Consider the following 25,198-nt stretch of genomic DNA (forward strand, 5'->3'; position numbering starts at 1 on the left):
GGTTCCCATGCCCCTGCAGAGTTAGTTTAAACTCCCCCCAAGAGCACTAGCAAACCTCCCCCCAAGGATACTGGTGCCCCTCAGGTTCAGGTGTAGACCATCCTGTTTATAGAGGTCCCACCGTCCCCAGAAAGAACCCCAGTTACTGTTCGGTTTCAAACTTGAACCTGAACGTTGATTTTAGTACCGTTCAGCAAATAATTTTAAATGTATTGTGAGCTGTCTGTAGAACTGGACTGATTTTCCAAGTCTTTCCTCTCGGCAAAAATAACAGACACGGGATCATTAGGAAGTCAAATCTAAAAATCAAAGGGGAAGAAATCAGAAAATGAAACGTCTGAAAATGGACTTTTCCAGCTCAGGAACCTCAACCTGAGCTCCAAATCTTCTCAAAGCTTGCTAATGAAATCCAAAATTAAGCGTTTGAATTCTTTGGCTGATGATTAATATGATTTTAACTTGAAAGTGAAGCTTAGCATTATTTTTTAAATTTAGTTAGCAAATGTCAGCTTCAAATAATTTAGACAATGAAGTGTCAAGGTGAATGAATTTGATAAAACTCATGGAGTTCACTCCAATGTGTTGGTCCAACATATGCTTTCAAATAAGAGTTCAAACTTGTAGTGCTAAACTTCCAGTTCCAAAAACTTTTATGGAAAAGAAGGAATGTGTTTTTAATTCTGACATTTCCTAGTTTCCCTCAAATACCTCTAAATCTTGTGCTTCACTTCTTTGACCATGCAGATGCCTAGTGCTTTGCACTACCACCAATCAAAGGCAATAGGCAAAAGAAGAAATAATCACCATGTGAAAATTATCTTGCCAGTCTTTGCATGCAGTGATAGTCAAACCAAAATAGTCTTCAATTAAAGTATGATCAGACTACATTGACTGTAGGGTGCAGACATAATAAATTCCTGTTTTGAAATCCTGTGGTCATTTTTTTTCTTATGATTCAGATTAGATCCACTACAGTGTGGAAACAGGCCATTTGGCCCAACAAGTCCACACTGACCCTCCAAAGAGTAACCCACCCAGACCCATTTCCCTCTGACTAAAGCACCTAATACTATGGGCAATTTAGCATGGCCAATTCACCTGACCACATTTTTTGGGCTATGGAAGGAAACTGGAGCACCCGGAGGAAACCCATGCAGACACTGGGAGAATATGCAAACTCCACACAGACAGTCATCTGATGCTGGAATCGAACCCTGTCGCTGAGAGACAGCAGTACTAACCACTGCGCCACCGTGCTGCCTTACAATGTAATTACACTCATCTACTTGTAGCACTTCATTGCCTGCACAGAAGCAGAATGACTCTGGTATCCAGTATACTTATTAATTCTTACGCCGACATCATAAAGGAAACTGTGTTGTTTGGGGTGCATGTAACCTGTAAGTGTTTGATTACAGCATAGAAATTGTATTTGTCAGAAAAGCGACATTTTAAGTGACTGTTTACTTAAAAATATTCTTTATTGTCTGAATTAAATGGTGGTACCAAGGCACTAAGTATCTTCCATTGTCTCTCCTGAAAGCTCTCAGAATTCCACTGTAGGTTGCACATAAATTAAATCCTTGTCTGGTTCATCACTAATCACACAACTAAGGCAATGTGTGTTCTTGATTTCTTTCAACATCTCTCTGAAAGCAATCCTATTGTCACCAGGTGTGTATCGAAGAACCTTTGAACAATGGATCAGATGAAGAAACCATGGCTTTGTTTATACCTCTTCTTTTATTTCCAATTGTTGTGTTCATTTGGCAATCTTCAAACCTCAACTTGAGTAAGAATACTGTAGAGCACAAAATGATTCAATGCTATTTGCTTGATTTAGGGTCATTGTCATAGAGATGTATAGCATGGAAACAGACACTTAGGTCCAACTCGTGCTGGCCAGCTATCCTAACCCAATCTAATCCCATGCGCCAGCACTTGGCGCATATCCCTCTAAATCCTTCCTGTTCATATACCCATCCAGATGCTTTTTAAATATTATAACTGTACCAGCCTCCACCACTTCCTCTGGTAGCTCGTTGCATGCACATCACCCTCTGCATGAAAAAATTGTTCCCTAGATCCCTTTTAAATCTTTTCATCTCACCTTAAACCTATTCCCTCTATTTCTGGACTCCCCCACCCCAGGGAAAAATCTTGTCTATTTACCCTATTCATGCCCCACATAATTTTATAAACCTCCACAAAGTCATACTTGCCTCCGATGCTCTAGGGAAAATAGCCCCAGCCTAGTCCGCCTCTCCCTATAGCTCAAATCCTCCAATTCTGGTGACATCCGTGTAAATCTTAACCCTTTCAAGTTTCACAGCATCCTTTCTGTAGCAGAAAGACCATATTCCAAACAATACAATATTATACACAATATTCCAAAAGTGGCCTCACCAATGTCCTGTACAGCCGCAACATGACCCCTCAACTCTTATGCTCAATGCACTGACCAATAAAGGAAAGCATACCAAACACCACCTTTACTATTCTGTCTACCTGTGACTGTACTTCCAAGGAACTATGAGCCTGTACTCCAAGGTCTCTTTATTTAGCAATTGCTTTCTGTTAATGAAGTTCCAGTCAAGGCAAGGATTCATGTCAAGTTTTGTACTTGACCAGCTGCCTTGGGATCAGTTAACAAAGGGAGTTCTCATATCCTGACATGGTCATCAACTTCAAATATTAAGCAACTTCTCTTAAAAGATGTAATTGCTTCAATTTCAACATTCTGGCTGATATAGGTGGGATTAGATATCCTTTTCAGCAAATTTCTCCAAATCCAGTTCTGCTCACTTCATTATCTATAATCTCTCTAAAATCATGAACTCTATTATTAGATTGCAAATAATTTTCTTTTTTCAACTTCATGCCATTTTCCCAGTGTTATTTCATACAGTCACACCATCCTTTTTATGATCCTTAACCTTTTGGAAACTTGAGACTTCTTTTATTAGAAATATTTTTTGTCTTCATTGAAGTTTTTTGGTTATTTGCACTGAATCCAGGCTGTATGTTTTCCACGTCAGTAGAAAAGCATAGTCGGTCAAGCAGCATCCAAGGAGTAGGAGAATCGACATTTCGAGCACAGGCTCTTCATTAGGATATTCCTGATAAAGAAATTATGATCGAAACTTTTGCTCTCCTCCTTGGATGTTGTCTGACTGGCTGTGCTTTTCCAGCTCCACACTTTTTGACTCTGATCTGTAGCATCTGCATCCTCACTTTCTCCTGTATGTTTTCCATGGTTTTTATTTTGGCCCTGCAAGGAGTTGTCTGTAGCTGCAGACAGTTCTTCAAATGTAGTCCCGAGGCTTTGTATGAGTTTGTCCTTATCCCTTTGCCTTGGTTTCTTTGCTTCTAGGTACAAGCTCGATGATTCAGGCTTTTATTCTGCATCCTAATGACCATTGTGTCTTAAAGTGCCCTTTCTGCTCATCCATGTAAAATGTTGCCGGTCAGATGTGTTTACTTTCCCATATAAAGTAACTTCTGCATTTTGGGAAAGGGAATGAAAATCCTTTAAATAAACATGGTTCTAGGTACTGTTCCAGACAAATAATTCTGGTTTTCTCCTTTAGGGTCAGATGCAACAGATGCCAGCATGGAAGTCTCTGAGTCAGCTGGTAAGGACCTTTTTGAATGACATTTTGATCTTGAATATAATGGTGATGCATGTTGGCACATTATATTGATTACTGACAATTTGCCTTTATTTTGAACTTAAGATACATTTTCAGCACTTAGCTGCTTTAATGATTAAATAAGCTGGGATATTTTCTCACTTACACTGTTTTCAAATTTGTCTGCATGGCATGCATTGACATACACACTTTCAGTTTAAAGTATGATATGATTCTTCTGGACAAAGTTGATTCAACACACTTTCAGTATGGATTCATGCAGAGCATGATCTTGATTCCATGCTCTATTTTAAAATGGAGTAGATTTCATTTAGTCCAATGACTTTTGAACTTGGCTTATTTCAACTGATAGTTTAATATCTGAGCAACAACTAAATTTTAAATGATTTGTTAAATGGCCAACTGCTGAGAATCCAACCATACATATCTTACAGCGCCGGTAGAAAATGGCGATACAGAAGCAGGATCTGAAGAGTCATGGGATCAAAAAGCAGAGCCAAGTGAAGCAGAACCAGGAGGTGGTCCTGCTGGCGATGGTGGGCCACCTTTGGTGACTCCAGTAGGAATGGAAGAGGAGGAAGATGTGTCTATGCCCACGGTTGCAGTGGTGGTAGAACCAGGTGCTCCAAGGAAGGAACATGTAAATGTTGTATTCATTGGTCATGTAGGTAGGTTACTAGATAAAATGGTTCGGCTGTATACCTCATTTAAAACCCCAATTTCGTGAACTGTCGATCCCACTTAAAATGTCTCATTTATTTTCAGTAGTAGAACTTTGGTTAAACTCGAGAGACTTCGCTTAATAATTTACAAAAGCTAATACTTGTTCACGTTGTCTTTGTGCAGTAACACTTTTTCTTCCCCTTAGATGCTGGAAAATCCACTATTGGTGGCCAGATAATGTAAGTTATCCTTCTATTCTTAAACATAGAGCTAAAGTGGGAGGAAAATATTCTTGTAATCCAAGTTCCCAATTTGTTTGATGGTAACTAAATAGAATGCAATATTGAGCCATTCTTTGTCATTTGTGTGTGCGTTTCATTTAAGCCCAGACCCTGTCACACGTATCAGCAATGTTGAGACCCACACCAGGGTGTAAGTTGGTAATTTGTGTTAAGGCTCTGATTCTTGTTGCCCTTTTATTTGGTACTGTTTAAAGGAAATTTGATAAAGGGATTGTAAATGTTATAAAATTCGTATTGCTGTTGTAATGCTCCTTATTGTACATGCTGTATACTTTTCAAATACTCTCTAATAGCTTGAGGGAAGAGTTTAGCTCAGCCTTTATGTTGAAATTAGAATATTCTGATCAATACATGCGTGGTAATTTGTTCATCATTTGCTGGTAATTTCTTCAAGGTACCTCACAGGTATGGTTGACAAACGAACACTGGAGAAGTATGAGAGGGAGGCCAAGGAAAAAAACAGAGAAACATGGTAAGCTTACATTGTATTTTGAAATTGACATCAGAATTTCTAAAACAAGCTGTTAGTTTTGTAATCCTTTTCTTAATTTTAAATAATTATAAAAAGGTTAGAAATTGTCTGGACTCCCCAATAGTTTTGTCCATTGGCTATCTTAAAAACCAGGAGCTCCTTGCATTGGAGCAGTGGAATGTGTTAAGTTGGCGGATTTCAACTTTATGCTCAAGCCAGGATAATTTCCTCAAGCACCTCAAACCAGCAAGGAAATTGGTTAAAGTTATGCACCCAAGATCCCTGTTTAAAGTGTGCTGGATATGTGATTGAGTAGGCCCTCCTGTCTCTCTTTCTTTATCAAGTTGGCTGTTTTATTTCATTGAGACCTGCATGGTTATAGCAACGTGGCTGAGTTTGCAGAGTTAGCTGGCATTGAGGAATCAACATCCCCTCTAGCGAAGGGACAGAAGACTAAGGTTAGAGAACATAGAACAGTACAGCACAGGTATGGGCCCTTCAGCCAATGATGTTGTGTTGAACATACTAGATTAAACTAACCCATTCTGCTAGTCCTTGGTCCATATCCCTCCATTTCTTGCACATTCATGTGCTTATCTAAAAGTCCCTTAAACGCCTCTATCGTTTCTGCCTCTGCCACCCTTGGCAGCACGTTCCAGATTTCGGCCAATGTGTTTTTTAAAAGAAAAATGGCCCTCTCAACACCTTTGAACTTGCTCCCTCTCACTTCAAATGCATGCTCTCTAGTAGTAGACGTTTCAAGGAGAAAGTGAGGTCTGCAGATGCTGGAGATCAGAGCTGAAAATGTGTTGCTGGAAAAGCGCAGCAGGTCAGGCAGCATCCAGGGAACAGGAGAATCGACGTTTCAGGCATAAGCCCTTCTTCATTCCTGAAGAAGGGCTTATGCCCGAAACGTCGATTCTCCTGTTCCCTGGATGCTGCCTGACCTGCGCTTTTCCAGTAGACATTTCAACTCTGGGAAAAATATTCTGACCAACAACACTATCTATGCATTCATAATTTTATAGACTTCTTTCAAGTCTCCCCTCAGCCTCTGCCAGGCCAGAGAAACAACCCAAGTTTTTCTAGACTTTCCTTATAGCTCATACTATAATCCAGGCAGCATCCTGGTAAACCTTTTCTGTGCACTCTGCAAAGCCTCAACATCCTCTCTGTAATGTTGTGACCAGAAATGAATGCAATACACCCATGTGCAGCCTAACCAAAGTTTGCTAAAACTGAGATGACATCCTGAATCTTGTACTCAGTTCCCCAACCAATAAAGGCAAACATGCCTTCTTTACCACCCTAACTATTTGTGTGGCCACTTTCAGGGAGAGGGAAGAATCAATAGTTGTTTTTGGATTTAGCTGAGTTATTGACCTGATGGAGATGCACATTGTAGTTTGGGTAATTTCCCATCCCCTGTTTAATTGCTAGCTTTTGGTTAGCTGTTGAGAACTTGCTGATTAGAGTTGATGAACTAATTTGAAATGGCCTTCTTTAACAAATATGGGATTTTTAAAATGTTTATGCTCTTATTCATATTAACTTGTTGGATGAATGACTTAATTTTTTTCTGTTGGCAGCATGTTACAAGAGTCTTTATAATTTTAGGTATCTTTCCTGGGCTTTGGACACTAACCAGGAGGAGAGAGACAAGGGTAAAACAGTAGAAGTGGGCCGTGCATATTTTGAAACACAGAAGAAGCACTTCACCATTTTAGATGCTCCAGGTCACAAAAGCTTTGTACCGAATATGATTGGTGGGGCATCTCAAGCTGACCTCGCTGTCTTGGTAAGAAATCAACCTTCCTGTTTAACAGGGACTAAGTTTAATCTTCAGATTCTGGAACTAATTTGTTAGTGGAATTATCAGAAAAGATACTTCAGTGTAATAAATCCAGAAAAAGTTGGTCATATTCAGCAGGCCTGTCAATTTCTAAAAGGAGAAACAGTTCAAATATTTCAGACTGACTATCTATCTTCGGAGTTGTCAGCATTAAAATGCTGCCAGGCCACCCGAGTATCTTCAACATTTTCAGTTCTTATTTCTGCATCCATGCTATTTGCCTTTGAGAAAGAAGAATGGTCATTTTCTATGTAATGTAACACATGGGCAATTAATTCATGTTTATTACAGTGTAGAGTTTTGCACTGGGAAAATAATGTAGGAGTTTAAACAGTGGCAAAAGTTTTGTTTAGGTAATCAAATACATATCTAAAAGTCTGTTTTCAGTTTAGTGTAAATTACGTATCTTGCGAAGTAAACTTTAAAGTGCAGGTCAGGTTATGTTAGCAATTTTTCAATGTAAATTCAAGACCTGAGTTGGTATTTTGTTCTATCTTATAATTCATGTGTTTTCTTGGTGATTGTGGTATGGGAAAGATGAGACCAATCTTTGGAGATTTCTTTGTTATTCAAATGTACTCCTGCTGTTTATGGTCTCTATGCATTAATTATGCAGCCATTTTTATCTGCAGAAAAGTCCCCATGATCTCCCACTTTCTGACATGTTTCTTGTTTAGGTTATATCAGCCAGGAAAGGTGAATTTGAAACAGGCTTTGAGAAAGGAGGTCAAACACGAGAACATGCTATGTTAGCAAAAACAGCAGGAGTGAAACATCTGATAGTTCTTATCAACAAAATGGATGATCCAACAGTAGCCTGGAGCCAAGATCGGTAAGATTTCTGTTAGACTGTACATGCTTTGAAAGCTTGTTAGCAAAATTTGACATTATGGAATTTAGTTTATTTTGGTGAAACCAAAACACAATTAACGCTGAATAATGAAAACTCTATAATTGTTTCTGGTGTAATCATACTACAGGAACAATTTGAGATCTGTTCTATTCAGTTTTGTTACCTACTTAATCTTTCATTGATGGAATGAAAGAGTTATTTCATTCCTTGATAAAATGGTCCTTGATAAAATGAGTTTATGCAACGTTTTCATTTCCTCCTGCCTTGGTTGCCACAGTGAAAAAAAAAGTTGTAAATTTATTTCACTCAATCTACATGATGGCAAATGAACAAAAAGAAGTTTTGCACATCAAAATGTGCGTTTTAGTTGAAACTAAGGCATGGCTTTGCTTGAGGACAGTGGAAACCTTCATGGAATTCTTTATCACTGTGCTGTTTCTAGCCTTGAAGTGATTGTTGGCTGTGTGTGCCAGATATGAGTAACATTGTTTTCTTCAACAGTCTTCACCTTTTAACACCAGAACATTTCTATTCAAGTGACAGCATGTTAACTTAACAGCACAATGTAGAGTGCATTTGTTTCATAAATGCATGTTCCAGTTCTGGACTGTTCTTGTTCTGAGTAATGACATGACTGACTCTCTATGGGGAAAAATAATTGAACAAATTGACTAGAGTTAGAGTATTTCTCAGTAATTAAATGAATGAGACATTTGGAAGCATGATTTTTGTTGCCAGAAAGTAATAGATGACTAATCTAAGTGAAGGAATGCAAACATTAAATTTCCTTCTAACTTCTTGAATTTAACACCGCAGATGTAATTTGCTGTCCCTCACTTTAATTGAGCAATGAATGCTTGAAATGAGTTCTACTGCCTAAAACAGAGCACTTGATTCTGGTCTTGCTATCTCTTCTGATGTCCTTAAAATAATGAGTCACCCAAGTGTTGATGATGAAGTCATGAGCTGCTTCCTCCTTGTCTTAAAGTAGCTTCTGTTCCATGTCCTATGACTTAATGCTATAAATGAGATCCACAGAATCTATAAGGACTGAACTATTGGCCACCAGCATGTTTTCCTGGGCCAGATGTTAGCTGATATTCACTATCTTCTGGCCTTACATGTCCTTTGTCAGTCAGTCCACCAAAGCTGCCCTTACTGCATGTGTTGCCATCTCCCTACCCCCCCAAGAAACCCTTCACCACCATGTTTAAAAATTATTGGAAAAAATATGATTACCATGGGTATGAAATATTAATTTTTTTCTTCTTTTCTTGACCTGCAAGCCTTTGAGGTTGTCAATTCAACTCTCCACCAGTTTGAATCTGACTGATTCAAACTGCTCTCATCTTTTTATCCAGAGTAGACAAAGGACGATCTTTGACATTTTGTTTCATGTCATTTCTGGTACCCTCTCCTACTTCTCATTTGGGGATTTCGCAACTGTCTGGGTGAAATGAGGCTATTTGCATTTTTGGGTGTTATATTTGGTCCTGAGATGAACTTCTGACCATATAACTGTCATCACCTAAACTCATCTATTCTTATCTTTTGGGAAATCAGTTGACCTTACCCCACTCTCGGCCCTTTTTCCTGCTGAAACTCATCGAAGCTTAGTTCAGAAATTGACAATCCTATTTCCTGATGTCTGTGAAGTTGAAGTCATCCAGACCTATGCGAAAGTGAGGACTGCAGGTGCTGGAGATTAGAGTCAAGAGTATGGTGCTGGAAAAGCGCAGCAGGTCAGACAGCATCCGAGGAGCAGGAGAATTGACGTTTCGGGCAAAAGCCCTTCATCACGAAACCAGACCTATGTCCATTATCCTTGGTTGCATCAACGCTCGTTCATCCATAACTAGCTGACATTCGCTTCTGGTTAAGAATATCTCAATTTTAAAGTTCTCATTCTTGTTTTCAAATCTCTCCATAACTTCTGTTCTCTAATCACTCAATTTGTACTCAGTGAATTTTGACTCATTGAGCAGGCTGGTTTTACCCCAAGCCCCTTTGTCCAGCTTTTGCTTTTTGACACTTCAGAATTTTGCTGCTGACCAAGGTTTTGGTCATCCACCCAAATATATTTGTGGTTGTGCCAAATTCAGATTGGTAATATTGGTGTGAAGTGCTTTGGCATGTTGCATCTTGTTAAAGCTGCTGTATAAGGTTCAAGTCATGTGATGAGGCTATATTGTATAGTTGAAAATATTTTGTGCTACATTATAACTTTGCAGTGAAGAGGATATGGATTTTTATTTGTAAATCTGGTGAATGAATCCTTAATTTTGCTGATCACATTCCTATGTAAAATTAAATTGATTGGAAAGGTATGTACTGCCACTGAAGCTCTTTTCTAAAGGACTCTATTAATCTTGTTGATTGAAGTCATAGAAAGTCGTGGAGATGTACAGCATGGAAAACAGTTCATGATCAGTTCAACTCGTCCATTTCGACCAGCTATCTTAAACTAATCTCGTCCCATTAACCAGGATTTGGCCCATATCCCTCTGAACCTTTTCTCCTCTTGTACTCGTCCAAATGCCTTTTTAAATGCTGTATTTGTACCAAGCTCCACCACTTCCTCTGGCAGCTCATTCCATACACGCACCGCCCTCTATGTGGAAGAAGTTGCCCCTTAGGTCCCTTTTATATCTTTCCCTTCTCACCCTAAATCTTATGCCCTCTAGTTCTGGGCTCCCCCGGCCAGGGAAAGGACCTTGTCTATTTATCTTATCCATGTCCCTCATGATTTTATAAACCTCTATAAGGTCACCCCTCAGACTCTGACACTACAGGGAAAACAGCCCCAGCCTATTTAGCCTCTCCCTCTGGCTTAAATCCTCCAAACGTGACAACATTCTTGTAAATCTTTCTGAACCCTTTCAAGTTTCACAACATCCTTCAGGTAGGAGACCAGAATTGCACGCAATATTCCAACAGTGGCCTAACCAATGCCCTGTACAGCCGCAACATGACCTCCCAACTCCTGTACTCACTACTCTGACCAATAAAGGAAAGCATACCAAATGCCGCTTTCACTATCCTATCTACCTGTGACTCCACTTTCAGGGAGCTATGAACCTGCACTCCAAGGTCTCTATTCAGCAGCACTCCCCAGGACCTTATCATTAAGTCTATAAGTCCTGCTCTGATTTGCTTTTCCAAACTGCAGTAACTCGCAGAAAGGTCAAGGAAAGGAAGGCAAGTGTCGGAGATGGACCAGGTGAAGGTGATGGAGGGATGGAAACTGGAAGCGAAGTTCATGAATTTTTTCAGATCAGGACGAGACTTCGCTTCCAGTTTCCATCCCTCCATCACCTTCACCTGGTCCATCTCCGACACTTGCCTTCCTTTCCTTGACCTTTCTGTCTCCATTTCCGGCAATAGTCTATCCAGTAATATCCATTACAAACCCACTGACTCCCACAGCTATCTGGACTACAGCATTTCTCACCCTACGTCCTGTAAGGACTCTATCCCTTTCTCTCAGCTCCTTCGCCTCTGCTGCATTTGTTCCGATGAGGCCACTTTCCAAAGTGGTGCTCTTAATATGTGCTCCTTCTTCTCCAACCGTGGCTTCCCACCTACAGTTGACAGGGCTCTCGACAGCGTGCGGTCCATCTCCCGCGCCACGACCCTCACCCCCTCCCCTCCCAAACAAGGATAGGGCCCCTCTTGTTCTCACCTTTCACCCCACCAGCCTTCACATGCAAAGAATAATCCTCCGCCATTTTCACCAACTCCAACACAACGCCACCACTAAACACATCTTCCCTTCCCTCCCCCATCTGCATTCCGCAGAGATTATTCCCTCCGGGACAACTTAGTCCACTCCTCCATCACACCTAACACCTCTCCAATCTCACACTGCACCTTCCCAAGCAAATGCAGAAGGTGCAACACCTGCCCCTTTACCTCTTCCATGCTCACCATCCAAGGCCCCAAACACTCATTTCAGATTAAGCAGCATTTCACTTGTACCTTTTCAATTTGGTCTCTTGTATTCGTTGCTCCCAATGTGGTCGTCTCTATATCGGAGAGACAAAACGCCGACCGGGTGATCGCTTTGCTGAGCACCTTCCGTCTGTACGCAATCAGGTCCTGGACCTTCCTGTGGCTTGCCACTTCAACACACAATCCTGCTCCCATGCCCACTTGTCTGTCCTTGGCCTGCTGCAGCGTTCCTCCAGTTTGCGTTGAGCTTCACTGGAACAGCATCTCATCTTCCGACCTCAGCACGTTACAAGCCTGCTGGTCTCAACATTGAATTCAACAACTTCACATGATTATCCCATTTTGACCCCTCTGTTTTCATTCTGCTCCATAATTTTATTTCATTTATTTTATTTTTTTACTGTTCTGTACCTTTTATTTCCTGATTGTCTCTCTTTCTCTCGCTCTCTACTCTATCATCACCTTTTCCTCTCCTCTTTCCCCTTTGCTACCCTTCTCCCCTGTTTTCCATTTTGCCTCTGCTTCACTCATCTCCCCACCATTCCCCCAAATATTTTGTCACGCAGCACTGGCTTCAGCCTTGATCATTCACAGCTCCTAATCTCCCTATAATCTCTCCATGCACTGTCATTATCGCCTCTTGATTGCTACCTTTGCTTCTGGAGCCATGACTCACCTTCTCTCAGCCTAGTATAAAAACCTCCTTATTCTCCCCTTTTTTAGCTTTGACAAAAGGTCAGTTCGACTCAAAATGTCAGCTCTTTTCTCTCCTTACAGATACTGCCAGACCTGCTGAGGTTTTCCAGCATTTTCTCTTTTGGTTTCAGATTCCAGCATCCTCAGTAATTTGCTTTTATCCATATAGATCACATCTTATCAATCCTCTTTGTTACTTAAAAAAAAATCAATGTAATTCGTGAATCATGATTTCCCATGCACAAAGCCATGCTGACTATCCCTAATCAGTCCTTACCTTTCCAAATACATGTAAAACCTGTCTCTCAGGATTCCCTCCAACAGCTTGCCCACAATCGATTGGTCTATAGTTCCCTGGCTTTTCCTTACCACCCTTCTTAAATGTTGTGGCTATTTAAGTACTTTTAGGAGGACGATTAGACATGGACAGTACCGCCACATGCCATGAAAGAATTTTTAAAAATGAAAGTCACAGTTCTATTGAATACTCCTATAAAGTCCTTATGTACTAGTTAAAGAAGCATGGATAATCCTCAAAGTACACATGATACTCCTGAATTAGTGAAAGTAAACAATCATTCGTATGGTTGTTAGTTCATGGATTTTTGTCAGTGTATAAAAATGTTCACAATATAATCTCTCCATCAGTACATACCCTAGAACCCCTCAATAAAAATTGAATTTAACTTGATAAATTTGTATGGGGAGTAAGAAAACATCAAAAAGCTTTAGTTTTAAAAATATCTTTTCTGATTAGCGCTGCAATGTAGTCATTGTTGTTTTAAGCAGTTTGAGTTAGAATTACTTGTATTAACATCAAATGTTTGTTGTAAGCTTTTTTCAAAGATCGCAGATTGTGTTGCCATAACCTTGGATATGTTACCATATAACCAAGGCAGCCATTTTGAGCGCTTTTGGCCCAGACAGTATGTAATCATAATAGAAGTGAAAATGAACACTTGCCTGAAAACATGTATGTAGTTCAATTTGGGCAAATCATTTTGCTTCTTTGCATAGTGGCATTGTCCTGCAGTAGGTCTAATAGTACTGATTGTTTATATTTTTCTCAGATATGAGGAATGCAAGGAAAAACTTGTGCCATTTTTGAAGAAAGTTGGTTTCAATCCTAAAAAGGATATTCACTTTATGCCTTGTTCTGGACTAACTGGTGCAAACTTAAAAGAACGAGCTGAGAACTGCTCTTGGTACACGTAAGTATTATCAAAAACAGTTAACAATCAAGTGGGCTAATATAGAGTCAATTTGATAAATGTCATAACCTGATGCTGGTACTGCCAAAATGTGTAGTGCAATTTGATTATTAAGGATTCTTTTATAAAATCTTGAATGCAGTTAACATTGTCAAATTGATTCTCAAACATTATAGTCCTAATTACAACTATAGGGCTGCCTGTGAGCTGACATTCCAAGTAAGATTAAACAGTATTGTGCTACAAAAATGTCTTTGTATAAACTGGCTAACCTGCTATTAAAGTTAAAGGCAAAAGATACTGCAGATGCTGGAATCCAAAGTAGACAAAGAGGAGGCTGGAAGAACACAAATCCAGGCAGCATCAGGAAGTAGAGAAGTCAACGTTTTGGCTATAACCCTTGTTCAGGACTGGTGTGGGGATACAGTGAGCGACAAAAAGGGGGGATAGTGGGGAGGAGAGTGGCAGAATGGTGAGGTAGTGATAGTTGAGCACAGGTAGTGAGTGCGACCTGGTTGGTCAATGGGAGGAATGAATCTGGTTGGTTGCTGGAAGGGAGAAGGCGGGGTTAGAAAGGAAGATGGATCAGAAGGTTATTTGAAATTTGAGAATTGAATGTCATGTCCTCTGGGCTGTAAGCTGCCCAGGTGGAAGATGAGATATTTCTAAAATCATCATAGAATCCCTATAGTCTGGAAACAGGTCATTTGGCCTAACAAGTCCACCCTAACCCACCCAGACTAATTCCCCATCCCTATTACTGTACACTTACTCCTGACTAATTCATCTAATGTACACACCCCTGAACGCTGTGGGCAATTTAGCACGGTCGATCCACCTAACCTGCAATCTTTGGATTGTGGGAGGAAACCCACGCAGACACAGGGAGAATGTGCAAATTCCGCACAATTGCCTGAGGCTGGAATCAAACCCAGGTCCCTGGTGCTATGAGGCAGCAATGCTAACCACTGAGACACCATGCCGCCAATTTATGGTCTGATTCACTGTGGCAATGGATAGCTCTGTCTAGGCTAGTATTCCCTATTTATCCCTAATTGCCCAGAGGGCAGTTGAATCAATGACACAGCTGTGGGTCTGGAGTCACGTGTAGGTGAGACCAGGTAGGGATGGCAGATTTCCTTCAATACAGGACATGAGTGAACCAAATAGGTTTTATCGACAATGGCCTCGTGATCGTCATTAGACCTCTAATTCTAGAATTCTACTGTTTGTCATGGCATGATTTGAACCCAGATCACCAGAACATTAGTTGCGTTTCTGGATTAATAGTGTAGCGATTAATGCCACTAAGCCATTGCACCTTCCCCACCCCACCCCTTACATTAACTACATACGTTATTCAGCTCTAACAACAACACAAAGCTTGACATTGTCCTAGGCAATACAACCAGCTGAATTGGCACCACATCCATAAACATTCACTTCCTTCCCTACTGATTCAGCAGTAGTAATGTGTACAATGTATAAGATTCACTGCAGAAGTTCACCAAGGCCCTTACCACCGTCCAACCCACAAGCACCTAGAAAGACAAGAGTACCAGATATCTGGGAACACCAACTGCAAGTTCCCAATCACCATTCTGACTTGAAAATATATCAACATTCCTTCACTGTCGCCTAATCAAATCCTGGAAGTTTCTACTTAACATTTTACTGACAGCACGTGGTTTACCAGGATACAAGAGCCGCCACCACCACCACAAGGGCAATTATGATGCACAATAGAAGTTGACCCATCCAGAGAAATCCAGATTCCTTGAATATAAAATCTGTACTAAATTTGCTTAAATACCTAAAAGGTCATTTTAAATAGTCAGTCAAATCTTTACAATTTTTTCAATTTTTTTTATTTCAGAGGTGCAGTTACTGAACTAGGCTCTAATTCATTACCTACCTAGCACCTACCTACCTCACCTACCACCCCACCAACCTCCATATACCTCACCTACCACCCCACCAACCTCCATATACATCATATCATCCATCGTCATTTCCGCCACCTCCAAATGGACCCCACCACCAGGGATATATTTCCCTCCCCTCCCCTCCCCTATCAGCGTTCCGAAAAGACCACTCCCTCCATGACTCCCTTGTCAGGTCCACACCCCTCACCAACCCAACCTCCACTGCTGGCACCTTCCCCTGCAACTGCAAGAAATGCAAAACTTGCGCCCACACCTCCCCCCTTACGTCCCTCCAAGGCCCCAAGGGATCCTTCCTTATTCGCCACAAATTCAATTGCACCTCCACACACATCATTTACTGCATCCGCTGCACCCGATGTGGCCTCCTCTGTATTGGGGAGACGGGCTGCCGCCTTGCAGAACGTTTCAGAGAACACCTCTGGGACACCCGGACCAACCAACCCAACCACCCATGGCTCAACACTTCAACTCCCCCTCCCACTCCAAGGACATGCAGGTCCTTGGACTCCCCCATCGCCAGACCATAGCAACACGCCGGCTGGAGGAAGAGCGCCTCATCTTCCGCCTTGGAACCCTCCAACCACAAGGGATGAACTTAGATTTCTCCAGTTTCCTCATTTCCCCTCCCCCCACCTTGTCTCAGTCCCAACCCTCGAACTCAGCATCACCTTCCTAACCTGCAATCTTCTTCCTGACCCCTCCACCCCCACTCCCACTCCAGCCTATCACCCTCACCTTAACCTCCTTCCACCTATCGCATTTCCAGTGCCCCTCCCCCAAGTCACTCCTCCCTACCTTTTATCTTAGCCTGCTTGACACACTCTCCTCATTCCTGAAGAAGGGCTCATGCCCGAAACGTCGATTCTCCTGCTCCTTGGATGCCTGACCTGCGCTTTTCCAGCAACACATTTTCAGCTCTAATTCGTTACCTTTAGTGTACAAATGTAGAAGTGTGCAATAAAATCTTTGGAAGTCACCTTTTATATAGAAGTGAATAAAATTCTTTGAAACATACTTTCAAGACTGAAGTTGAATTTGCTTTGATTTGTTTATATTCACAGACAAATTGTGGTCAAGTAATCAGTGTATTATTCTGAAGAATTTATTGACGTGCTTATTTTGTCACTGCTTGATCGGTAACTGATTCCTTTGAAATCTAGAAAGAGAACTTGATCTTTATAGCAAAGAATTCCATCTTAAAATTTTGCTGCTCTATTGTGATTTTTCTTCCAGTGGATTACCATTTATTCCCTATCTGGACAATTTACCACACTTCTATAGGGCATCTACTGGACCCGTGCGAGTACCCATTGTAGATAAATATAAGGTAAGCTTGTGTATTTGTCATAGACTTATATTTGTAAGGAGCATCCAAGAGTGTTTTCTAGAGCAATGTCTAAATAGTCCCATTCAGGAGGGGACCATACTGGACCTAGTGTTGGGAAATGAGCCTGGCCAGGTGGTTGAAGTTTCAGTAGGGGATTATTTTGGGAATAGTGATCACAATTCCATAAGTTTTAGAATATTCATGGACAAAGACAAGAGTGGCTCTAAAGGAAGAGTGCTAAATTGGGGGAAGGCCAACTGTACCAAAATTAGGTAGGAGCTGTGGAATGTAGATTGGGAGCAGCTGTTTGAAGGTGAATCCACATTTGATATGTGAGAGGCTTTTAAAGAGAAATTGATTAGAGTTCAGGAGAGAGATGTTCCTGTGAAGGATAGAAATGGCAAGATTAGGGAATCATGGGTGACAGGTAAAATTGAGAGACTAGCTAAGAGTAAAAAGGATGCACGACATAAGGTCACAGTGATGGAAGACAGACAAAACTTTGGAAGAATATTGGGAATGTAAGAACAATCTGAAATGTGGAATTGAGGGTGAAAATTGGCCATGAGATACCCTTAGCAAACAGGATTAAGGAAAATCCCAAAGCCTTTGATTTGTATATAAGGAGCAAGAGGGTAACTAGAGAAAGGGTTGGCCCATTCAAGGACAAAGGAGGAAAGTTGTGTGTGGAGTCAGAAAATGGGTGAGATTCTTATTGAGTACTTTGTATCGGTATTCACCGAAGAGAGGGACATGGTGAATGTTGAGGTTAGGGATATATTGTTGATTACTCTGTCAAGTTGGCATAAGGAGGGAGGAAGTGTTGGGTATTCTATAAGGCTTTGTAAAAGGCATTAAGGTGGACAAGTCCCCAGGTCCAGATGGGATCTACCCCAGGTTACTGAGGGAAGTGAGAGAGGAAATGATATCTTTGCAGCATCCTTGAACATGGGTGAGATCCAGAGGGCTGGAGAATTGCTAATATTGTCCTCTTGTTTAAGAAGGATAGCAGGGATAATACAGGTAATTATAGACTGGTGAGCCTGATTCAGTGGTAGGGAAGCTGCTGGAGAAGATACTGAGAGGGTAAGAGATTCCCATTTGGAAGAAAATGGGCTTATCAGTAATTGGCAACATGGTTTTGTGCACGGAAGGTCATGTCTTACAAACCTAGTAGAATTCTTTGAAGAGGTGACAAAGTTGATTGAGGGAAGGGATGTAGATGTGATATACGTGGATTTTAGTAAGGTGTTTGATAAGGTTCCCCATGGTAGACTGATGGAGAATGTAAAGTTGCATGGGGTCCAGGATGTTCTTGCTGGATGGATCGAGAACAGGAGACAGAGTTGTAGCAGGAGTTTCTCAAAATGGGCACCTCTGACCAGTGGTCCACATGGATTTTTGCTGAGACCACAGTTGTTTGTGATTTGGAGGAGGGTGTGGGTTGCCTGATAAGCAAGTTTGCAGATGACTCTAAGATTGGCAGAGTAGCAGACAGTGAAGGGGGCTGTCCATTGCAGCAGAATATAGATTGGTGAGTTGGGTAGAGAAGTGGCAGATGGATTTTAATCCAGGCAAATGTGAGGTGATGCATTTTGGAAGATCCAATTCAAGAGCAAATTATACAGTAAATGGCAAATCCCTGGGGGAAGTTGATGTACAGAGAGATCTGGGTGCTCAGGTTCATTGTACCCTGAAGGTGGCAACGCAGGTCAGTAAAGGGGTCAAGAGGGCATACGGCATGTTTTTCTTCATCGGGGGCGGTATTGAGTACAAGAATGGACAGGTCATGTTACAGTTGTATAAAACTTTGGCTCTGCCGCATTTGCAACACTGCATACAGTTCTGGTAGCCACATTACCAAAAGGATGTGGATGCTTTGGGAAGGGTACAGAGGATGTTCACCAGGATGTTGCCTGGTATTGAGGTTGCTAGCTATGAAGAGAGGTTGAGTAGATTAGAACTATTTTCATTAGGAAGATGGAGGTTGAGGGGAACTGATTAAGGTTTACAAAATTATTAGAGGTGTAGACAAGGTGGATAGCAAGAAGCATTTTCCCCAGAGTGGGGGGCTCAATTACGAGGAGTCACAAATTCAAAGTGAGGGGTGGGGGGAATGTTTTTAGGGGAGATATATGTGCAAAGTTCTCTGCGCAGAGACTGGTGGGTGTCTGGAACATGTTGCCAGCAGAGGTGGTAGGGGTAGGAACAATAACATCATTTAAGATGTATCTAAACCTACATGAATGGGCACGGAGCAGAGGGATACAAATCCTTAGAAAATAGGTGGCAGGTTTAGGTAGAGGATCTGGATTGGTGCAGGCTTGGAGGGCCAAAGGGCCTGTTCCTGTGCTGTAATTTTCTTTGTTCTTGACTTCTTTATTACATTTAAGTACTTTGCACACCTTTTCAGTGTGTTTTTATTATTTGCCAAGATAAACAACTAATCAGTTGTGCCATGCTAAATTCCGAGTGGTTTGTTCCCTTCAAAAAGCTTTTATTTCACTGAAGTTAGTTCCAGAAAATCTCACCCTTTTGAAACCTGGCTGAAGTTAGCATTCTTTGAGATGTCATAATTTCCATGATTTGTACAATCTGCAAATATTTGGGCATGAAACTGCACACATTGCCTCCTTCCACTGAAGTGATGATCTATTTCTGTCCTTGAAGGCTTTCAGTTGACCACTTCAGTGTAATAATTACAATGACTTTAATAACCTGCTTGATCATCAGAGTTGCAATTCATAGAACAGTTCAAACCAGTATTAAAATCTGTTAATTAAGATGAATAATTTTTTAAATGGTTGAGCACATCTGTCACTCATTCTGCACTGGAAGCAATCTAATGCTGCACAAACTTGACCAGGCCAACTGCTTCAAACCTCTGGCCAGGCTATTGACAATCTGACCTAGTATCTTCTGAATGGCTCAGTGTTACACTTCTTTTAAAGTATTTTTTTTGAAGTGCCTTGCGACGTCACAATATTATACAAAGCATGAGCAGTTATTGTTGGGATTTAGTGTGGACTTGGAGTTATAACATTGCAATTATATATTCAGCAATGAAACCTGATGACCTTGCTGTATACATCCTGGCAGTATCTGATTTTTTTTTGGCCAGGAAATAGTATTGTGATTTACAAGAAATTGAAGCTAACTCAGGCTATCTTGATTCAGAGGTTTGTAGTTGCAGTAGAAAGTACATTAAAATATAGACAAAATTTACTATTTAGCTCAATTTTCATTTCTGAAATATTCCAACTGTTTCAATTGTAAATGGGAGAAAGTCAACTTTCCAAAAGAAAATTGATCACAAAGTAATTCTTTAAGTGTGGATTGTTGAATGAAGGGTAGTTTAAGTTATGGATGGCATGGGCAACAGGAATATGATAAACTGGTTGAACAATTTTTCATTTTTTAATATAGGATATGGGTACTGTGGTTCTCGGTAAACTAGAATCTGGATTAATTGGAAAAGGACACCAACTTGTCATGATGCCAAATAAAGTAAGTTTATTTGCAGTTATTACATATGCATTTAATATGATGACTTGTTTAATAATTCAGTTTGCAGTTAGATATTTCATTCAATATTAGCTGTAAGTGTCTGTTGGGCTCCCATATTGCAGGGAAATTATTTTTCAGAGAACCAAAATGTTTTTTTAAGCCAGAGAATCTTTGTTCAAGCTGGGTGTTTCTCTCAAATTTTGGCCCTAGTTTGTCTGAGAAGATAGTGATCTGCTTAGGTTTGCTGTAGTCCTTGTATATTTGTTGTTTAGTTATGGACAATAGGCAGTAATTTGAGATTTTAAAATCTTAAATCCAAGTTCTAGTTTGTAGCTTGTTTTTCTTCATTATCGAAAAGAAAGGTAAATTGTGATTCTGTGCACCTCAGTGACAGTTAATCAAACACCAAACTGAAGGATTAAGTGAGAAAACTTGTTGGTCTACTCAGTGTTGCATCTTAGTATATTTATATCTTTAATAACAGAAAAGGTAGTCAGTCCTCCCAGATGTTGAGTTTGCAGAAAGGTGGAAGCATAATGGTAATGTCATTGGACTGTGCTAACCTTCGGGGGCACAGGTTTAAATCTCATTTCACCTCCAACTGGTGGAATTCAAATTTTAATGAATAAAACAATAAGATATTGAAAGCTAGTCTCAGTAATAGTGACCATGATACGCAGTCAACTGATGTGAAAAGATATTTGGCTTCGCCGATGTCCTCTTGGGGAGGAAATCTCCCATCCTTATCTTGTCTGGCCTACAAGTGACTCCTGACCCCCTGCAACTTAGTTGACTCTCAACTGCCCTCTGAAATTGGCCAGCAAGTTATTCACTTACAATATAATTATGAATAGGTATAAATGCTGGTTTTGCCTGCAATGGCCTAATGGTATTATAACTAGGGGAGAAAGTGAGGTTTGCAGATGCTGGAGATCAGAGCTGAAAATGTGTTGCTGGAAAAGCGCAGCAGGTCAGGCAGCATCCAAGGAACAGGAGAATCGACGTTTCGGGCATAAGTCTCCTGAAGAAGGGCTTATGCCCGAAACGTCGATTCTCCTATTCCCTGGATGCTGCCTGACCTCCTGCGCTTTTCCAGCAACACATTTTCAGCTGGTATTATAACTAGTCTATTAAACCAGAAACTGAACTCCTATTCTGGGGACCAGGTTGAAATTCTGCCATGGCAGATGATGGAAATTGAGTTCAATAAAGAATCTGGAATTAAGGGTCTAATGATGATCACAAATCCATTTGTTAATTGTTGATTCATCTAGTTCAGTAATCTCTTTTAGGGAAGGAAATCTGTCATCCTTACCTGGTCTGGTCTGCATGTAACTCCAGACTCACCGCATTGTGGTTGACTCCTAGCTTTCTGAGCAATTAAGGGTGGGCAGTAAATACTGGCTTTGCTACTTGAGTGATTTTTTTTTTCAAAAAACCCACATGAAATATAATTTTTTTTACAATTAGCTGCCAAGTTCTTGTGATCATTATAGTTTAATGTTTATATATTTAGCTGGTCACTGTGATTTCCTTTCAGTTGATTTTTGTGGAAAAGTTGCTAAATTGACTCAAACTAATACAGTATGCAGTGTTACTTTTGGATTAAATCTGAACAGTTATTCAGAGGAGAAAACATGAATATTAAATAGAAAAAGATAATGTTGATACTCTATTTTCAGCACAATGTTGAAGTTCTGGGTCTCCTGTCTGATGATGTAGAAACTGAAACTGCAGACCCAGGTGAAAATCTAAAGATACGACTGAAAGGTATTGAAGAGGAGGAGATACTGCCAGGATTCATCCTGTGTGATCATGGCAGCCTTTGCCACTCAGGACGTACTTTTGATGCTCAGGTAAACTTCTGCTTTTTTGATTAAAAGACAGCAAAAAATATTTGTAGTATCACTCGCCTTCAGAGTGGATAATTTGTCAAGTTAATTCTGAAAATGACCTGAATGTTGGAAGAAGTGGAGCTATTCAGTTCAGCTGATAAGTTAAAATCCAATTTCATGATCTAGTGGCAATTTCCTGAAAATATTAATTACATAATATATCTATCTCCCACATCCAAATATTTTGGATAAATTCCAAGCCCTGCAAAATGTACAATTTGGTTAATTGCTTCACCAAAATCAGTACTATTTATTCTTTCATTACTGAAGTGCGTAGAGGTTACTCTGCCAAGTATATGGCTTCCTCAGTTTGAATGTGTTCTCGCTATCATCTGTTTTACACATGTTATCTTGAGCAGTAACTTAATTGGTTTTTGAGTAAGACTATCAAACTTGAATGCAAATCTTTGACCTCATTTGAGTTAATAGATGTTGCAGCACAGGAGATGACCATTTAATCCTTGCCAATTCTTTGGAGCTATCCAGTCAGACATGTTACCTAATAGCCTTACCAATTCATTTCCCTAAAGTGCCCCCCTTTCCTGTCTTTTCTGAACAACCTGTGTTTTCTGGCGTACATTGCTAGCATTTTAGTTTCCAGCATCTGCAGTCCTTGTTTTTACCTCTTGGTTACTAGTCTAGTGGCATTACCACTACAGTACCACCATCCCTTCAAGATCAGAATCAGTTTGACTAGATTTAAGGGATACAAAAGGCGCAATTACATCCATAGACCACTGACTCTCAGGATAGAGAAACTAATCTGTACAGAAACAAGAGTTGTCAATCTCGTTAATAATCATTTGTGTATAGACTCGTTAATGAGCACGGGTGCAGAAACGTTTTACAAGGATGTTGCAGGGATTGGAGTGTTTAAGCTACAGGGAAAGGCTGAATAGGCTGGGGCTAATTTTTCCTGGAATGTTGGAGGTTGAGGGGTGACCTGAGAGGTTTATAAAATCATAAGACCATAAGACATAGGAGTGGAAGTAAGGCCATTCGGCCCATCGAGTCCACTCCGCCATTCAATCATGGCTGATGCGCATGTCAGCTCCACTTACCAGCGTTCTCCCCGTAGCCCTTAATTCCTCTAGACAACAAGAATCTATCAATCTCGGCCTTGAAGACATTTAGCGTCCCGGCTTCCACTGCACTCCGTGGCAATGAATTCCACAAATTCCATCATGAGGGGCATAGATAGGGTGAATAGCCAAGGTCTTTTTGCATGGGTAGAGGAGTCCAAAACTAGAGGGCATAGGTTTTAGGTGAGAGGGGAAAGATTTAAAAAGGACCTAAAGGGCAACTTTTTCTTGCAGAGGGTGTTGCATTTATGGAATGAGCTGCCAGAAGAATTGGAGGCTGGTACAATTACAACATTTAAAAGGATCTGGATGATTATTTGAATAGGAACGGTCTAGAGGTATATGGGGCAAATGCTGGCAAATAGGGCTCGATCAATTTAGGATATCTGGTTGGTATGGCCAAGTTGGACCAAAGGGTCTGTTTTCGTGCTGTACAACTCTATGGCTCTGACTTTTAAGGGGGCAGGAAGGGTGATCTTGGTGTGTTCAGGAGAATTTCCTGCAGCAGTATGTATTTAGGCCAAAAAGGAATTTTTTAGCCCTGGTTCGTGGGACGAGTTGGACCAAATTGATCTTAACAGTGGCAGCCCATGTGGGGGCAGTGATCACTATACTGTAATTATTAAGGTGATGGTGGCAAATTACATTGGTCAATGGATGTAGGTTTGCTCGCTGAGCTGTAAGGTTCATTTCCAGACATTTCGTGACCCTACTGGGTAACATCTTTAGTGGGCCTCAGGCGAAGTAATGCTGAAAGTTTCTGCTTTCTATTTATATGTTTGGGTTTCTTTGGCTTGGTAATGTTATTTCCTGTGGTGAAGTCACTTCCTGTTCCTTTTCTCCTGTATCCTGGTGGCTAGTTTTCTGCCTGTTTGTCCAATGTAGTGTTTATTACAGTCCTTGCATGGTATTTTGTAAATGACATTAGTTTTGCTCATTGTCTGTATAGGGTCTTTCAAGTTCATTAGCTGCTGTTTTAGTGTGTTGGTGGGTTTGTGGGCTACCATGATGCCAAGGGGTCTGAGTAGTCTGGCAGTCATTTCTGAGATGTCTTTGATGTAGGAGAGTGGCTAGAGTTTCTGGACATGTTTTGTCTGCTTGTTTGGGTTTGTTGCTGAGAAATTGGCGGACTAGCCACCAGGCTACATGAACACCAACTAGTCACAAAAAGACATGACCCTCTCTCACTATCCTCACATACGGAGGAGGAAGGACAGCACTTCGATTGGGATAACACATCCATCCTAGGACAAGCCAAACAAATACACGCATGAGAATTCCTAGAAGCATGACATTCCAACCGGAACTCTAGCAACAAACACATCGAGTTAGACCCCATCTACCACCCCCTGAGAAAAGGAACAGGAAGTGACTTCACCACAGGAAATAATCTCACCACCTGAAATGACATCAACCCAAACATACAAATAGAAAGCAGGAATTTTCAGCATTGCTTCACCTGAGGCCCACTGAAGATATTACCTAGTAGGGTAACGAAATGTCTGGAAATGAATCGTGCAGCTCAGCGAGCAAACCTATATCGAAAACCTCAACCTGAGCTATAGATCTTCTCAAAACTTGCTACATTGGTCGATGTAAGAAAATCCATTGACAGTCTGAGACTTGAGTGCAGTTAGAACAAAGCTGGGGGCTGGAACAAACATTTGGTGGAAGAAACAGGAGCTGAGCAATGAAATACCTCCAAGAGTGGTTGATATGGGCAAAGTCAAAATATATTCCTTCAAAAAGGTAAGATAGAACAAACTGATCCAGATCTTCCTCATTGAC

General features: G+C 40.8%; 1 protein-coding gene across 1 annotated transcript in view; it reads left to right on the plus strand.

Annotated features, from left to right (window-relative positions):
- LOC122560891 (eukaryotic peptide chain release factor GTP-binding subunit ERF3A) overlaps nt 1-25,198 on the plus strand; it is a 50,469-nt gene that overhangs the window by 19,987 nt on the left and 5,284 nt on the right. The window contains exons 2-11 of the mRNA XM_043712114.1: nt 3,591-3,635; nt 4,088-4,321; nt 4,522-4,555; nt 5,013-5,090; nt 6,708-6,888; nt 7,620-7,774; nt 13,513-13,653; nt 16,833-16,926; nt 20,353-20,433; nt 22,116-22,289. Of these exons, the coding sequence (XP_043568049.1) occupies nt 3,591-3,635; nt 4,088-4,321; nt 4,522-4,555; nt 5,013-5,090; nt 6,708-6,888; nt 7,620-7,774; nt 13,513-13,653; nt 16,833-16,926; nt 20,353-20,433; nt 22,116-22,289 (1,217 nt within the window). The remainder of the gene's footprint in view (nt 1-3,590; nt 3,636-4,087; nt 4,322-4,521; nt 4,556-5,012; nt 5,091-6,707; nt 6,889-7,619; nt 7,775-13,512; nt 13,654-16,832; nt 16,927-20,352; nt 20,434-22,115; nt 22,290-25,198) is intronic.

The sequence above is a fragment of the Chiloscyllium plagiosum genome, chromosome 21 (assembly GCF_004010195.1).
Source record: "Chiloscyllium plagiosum isolate BGI_BamShark_2017 chromosome 21, ASM401019v2, whole genome shotgun sequence".
In the NCBI taxonomy this organism is placed as follows: domain Eukaryota; kingdom Metazoa; phylum Chordata; class Chondrichthyes; order Orectolobiformes; family Hemiscylliidae; genus Chiloscyllium; species Chiloscyllium plagiosum.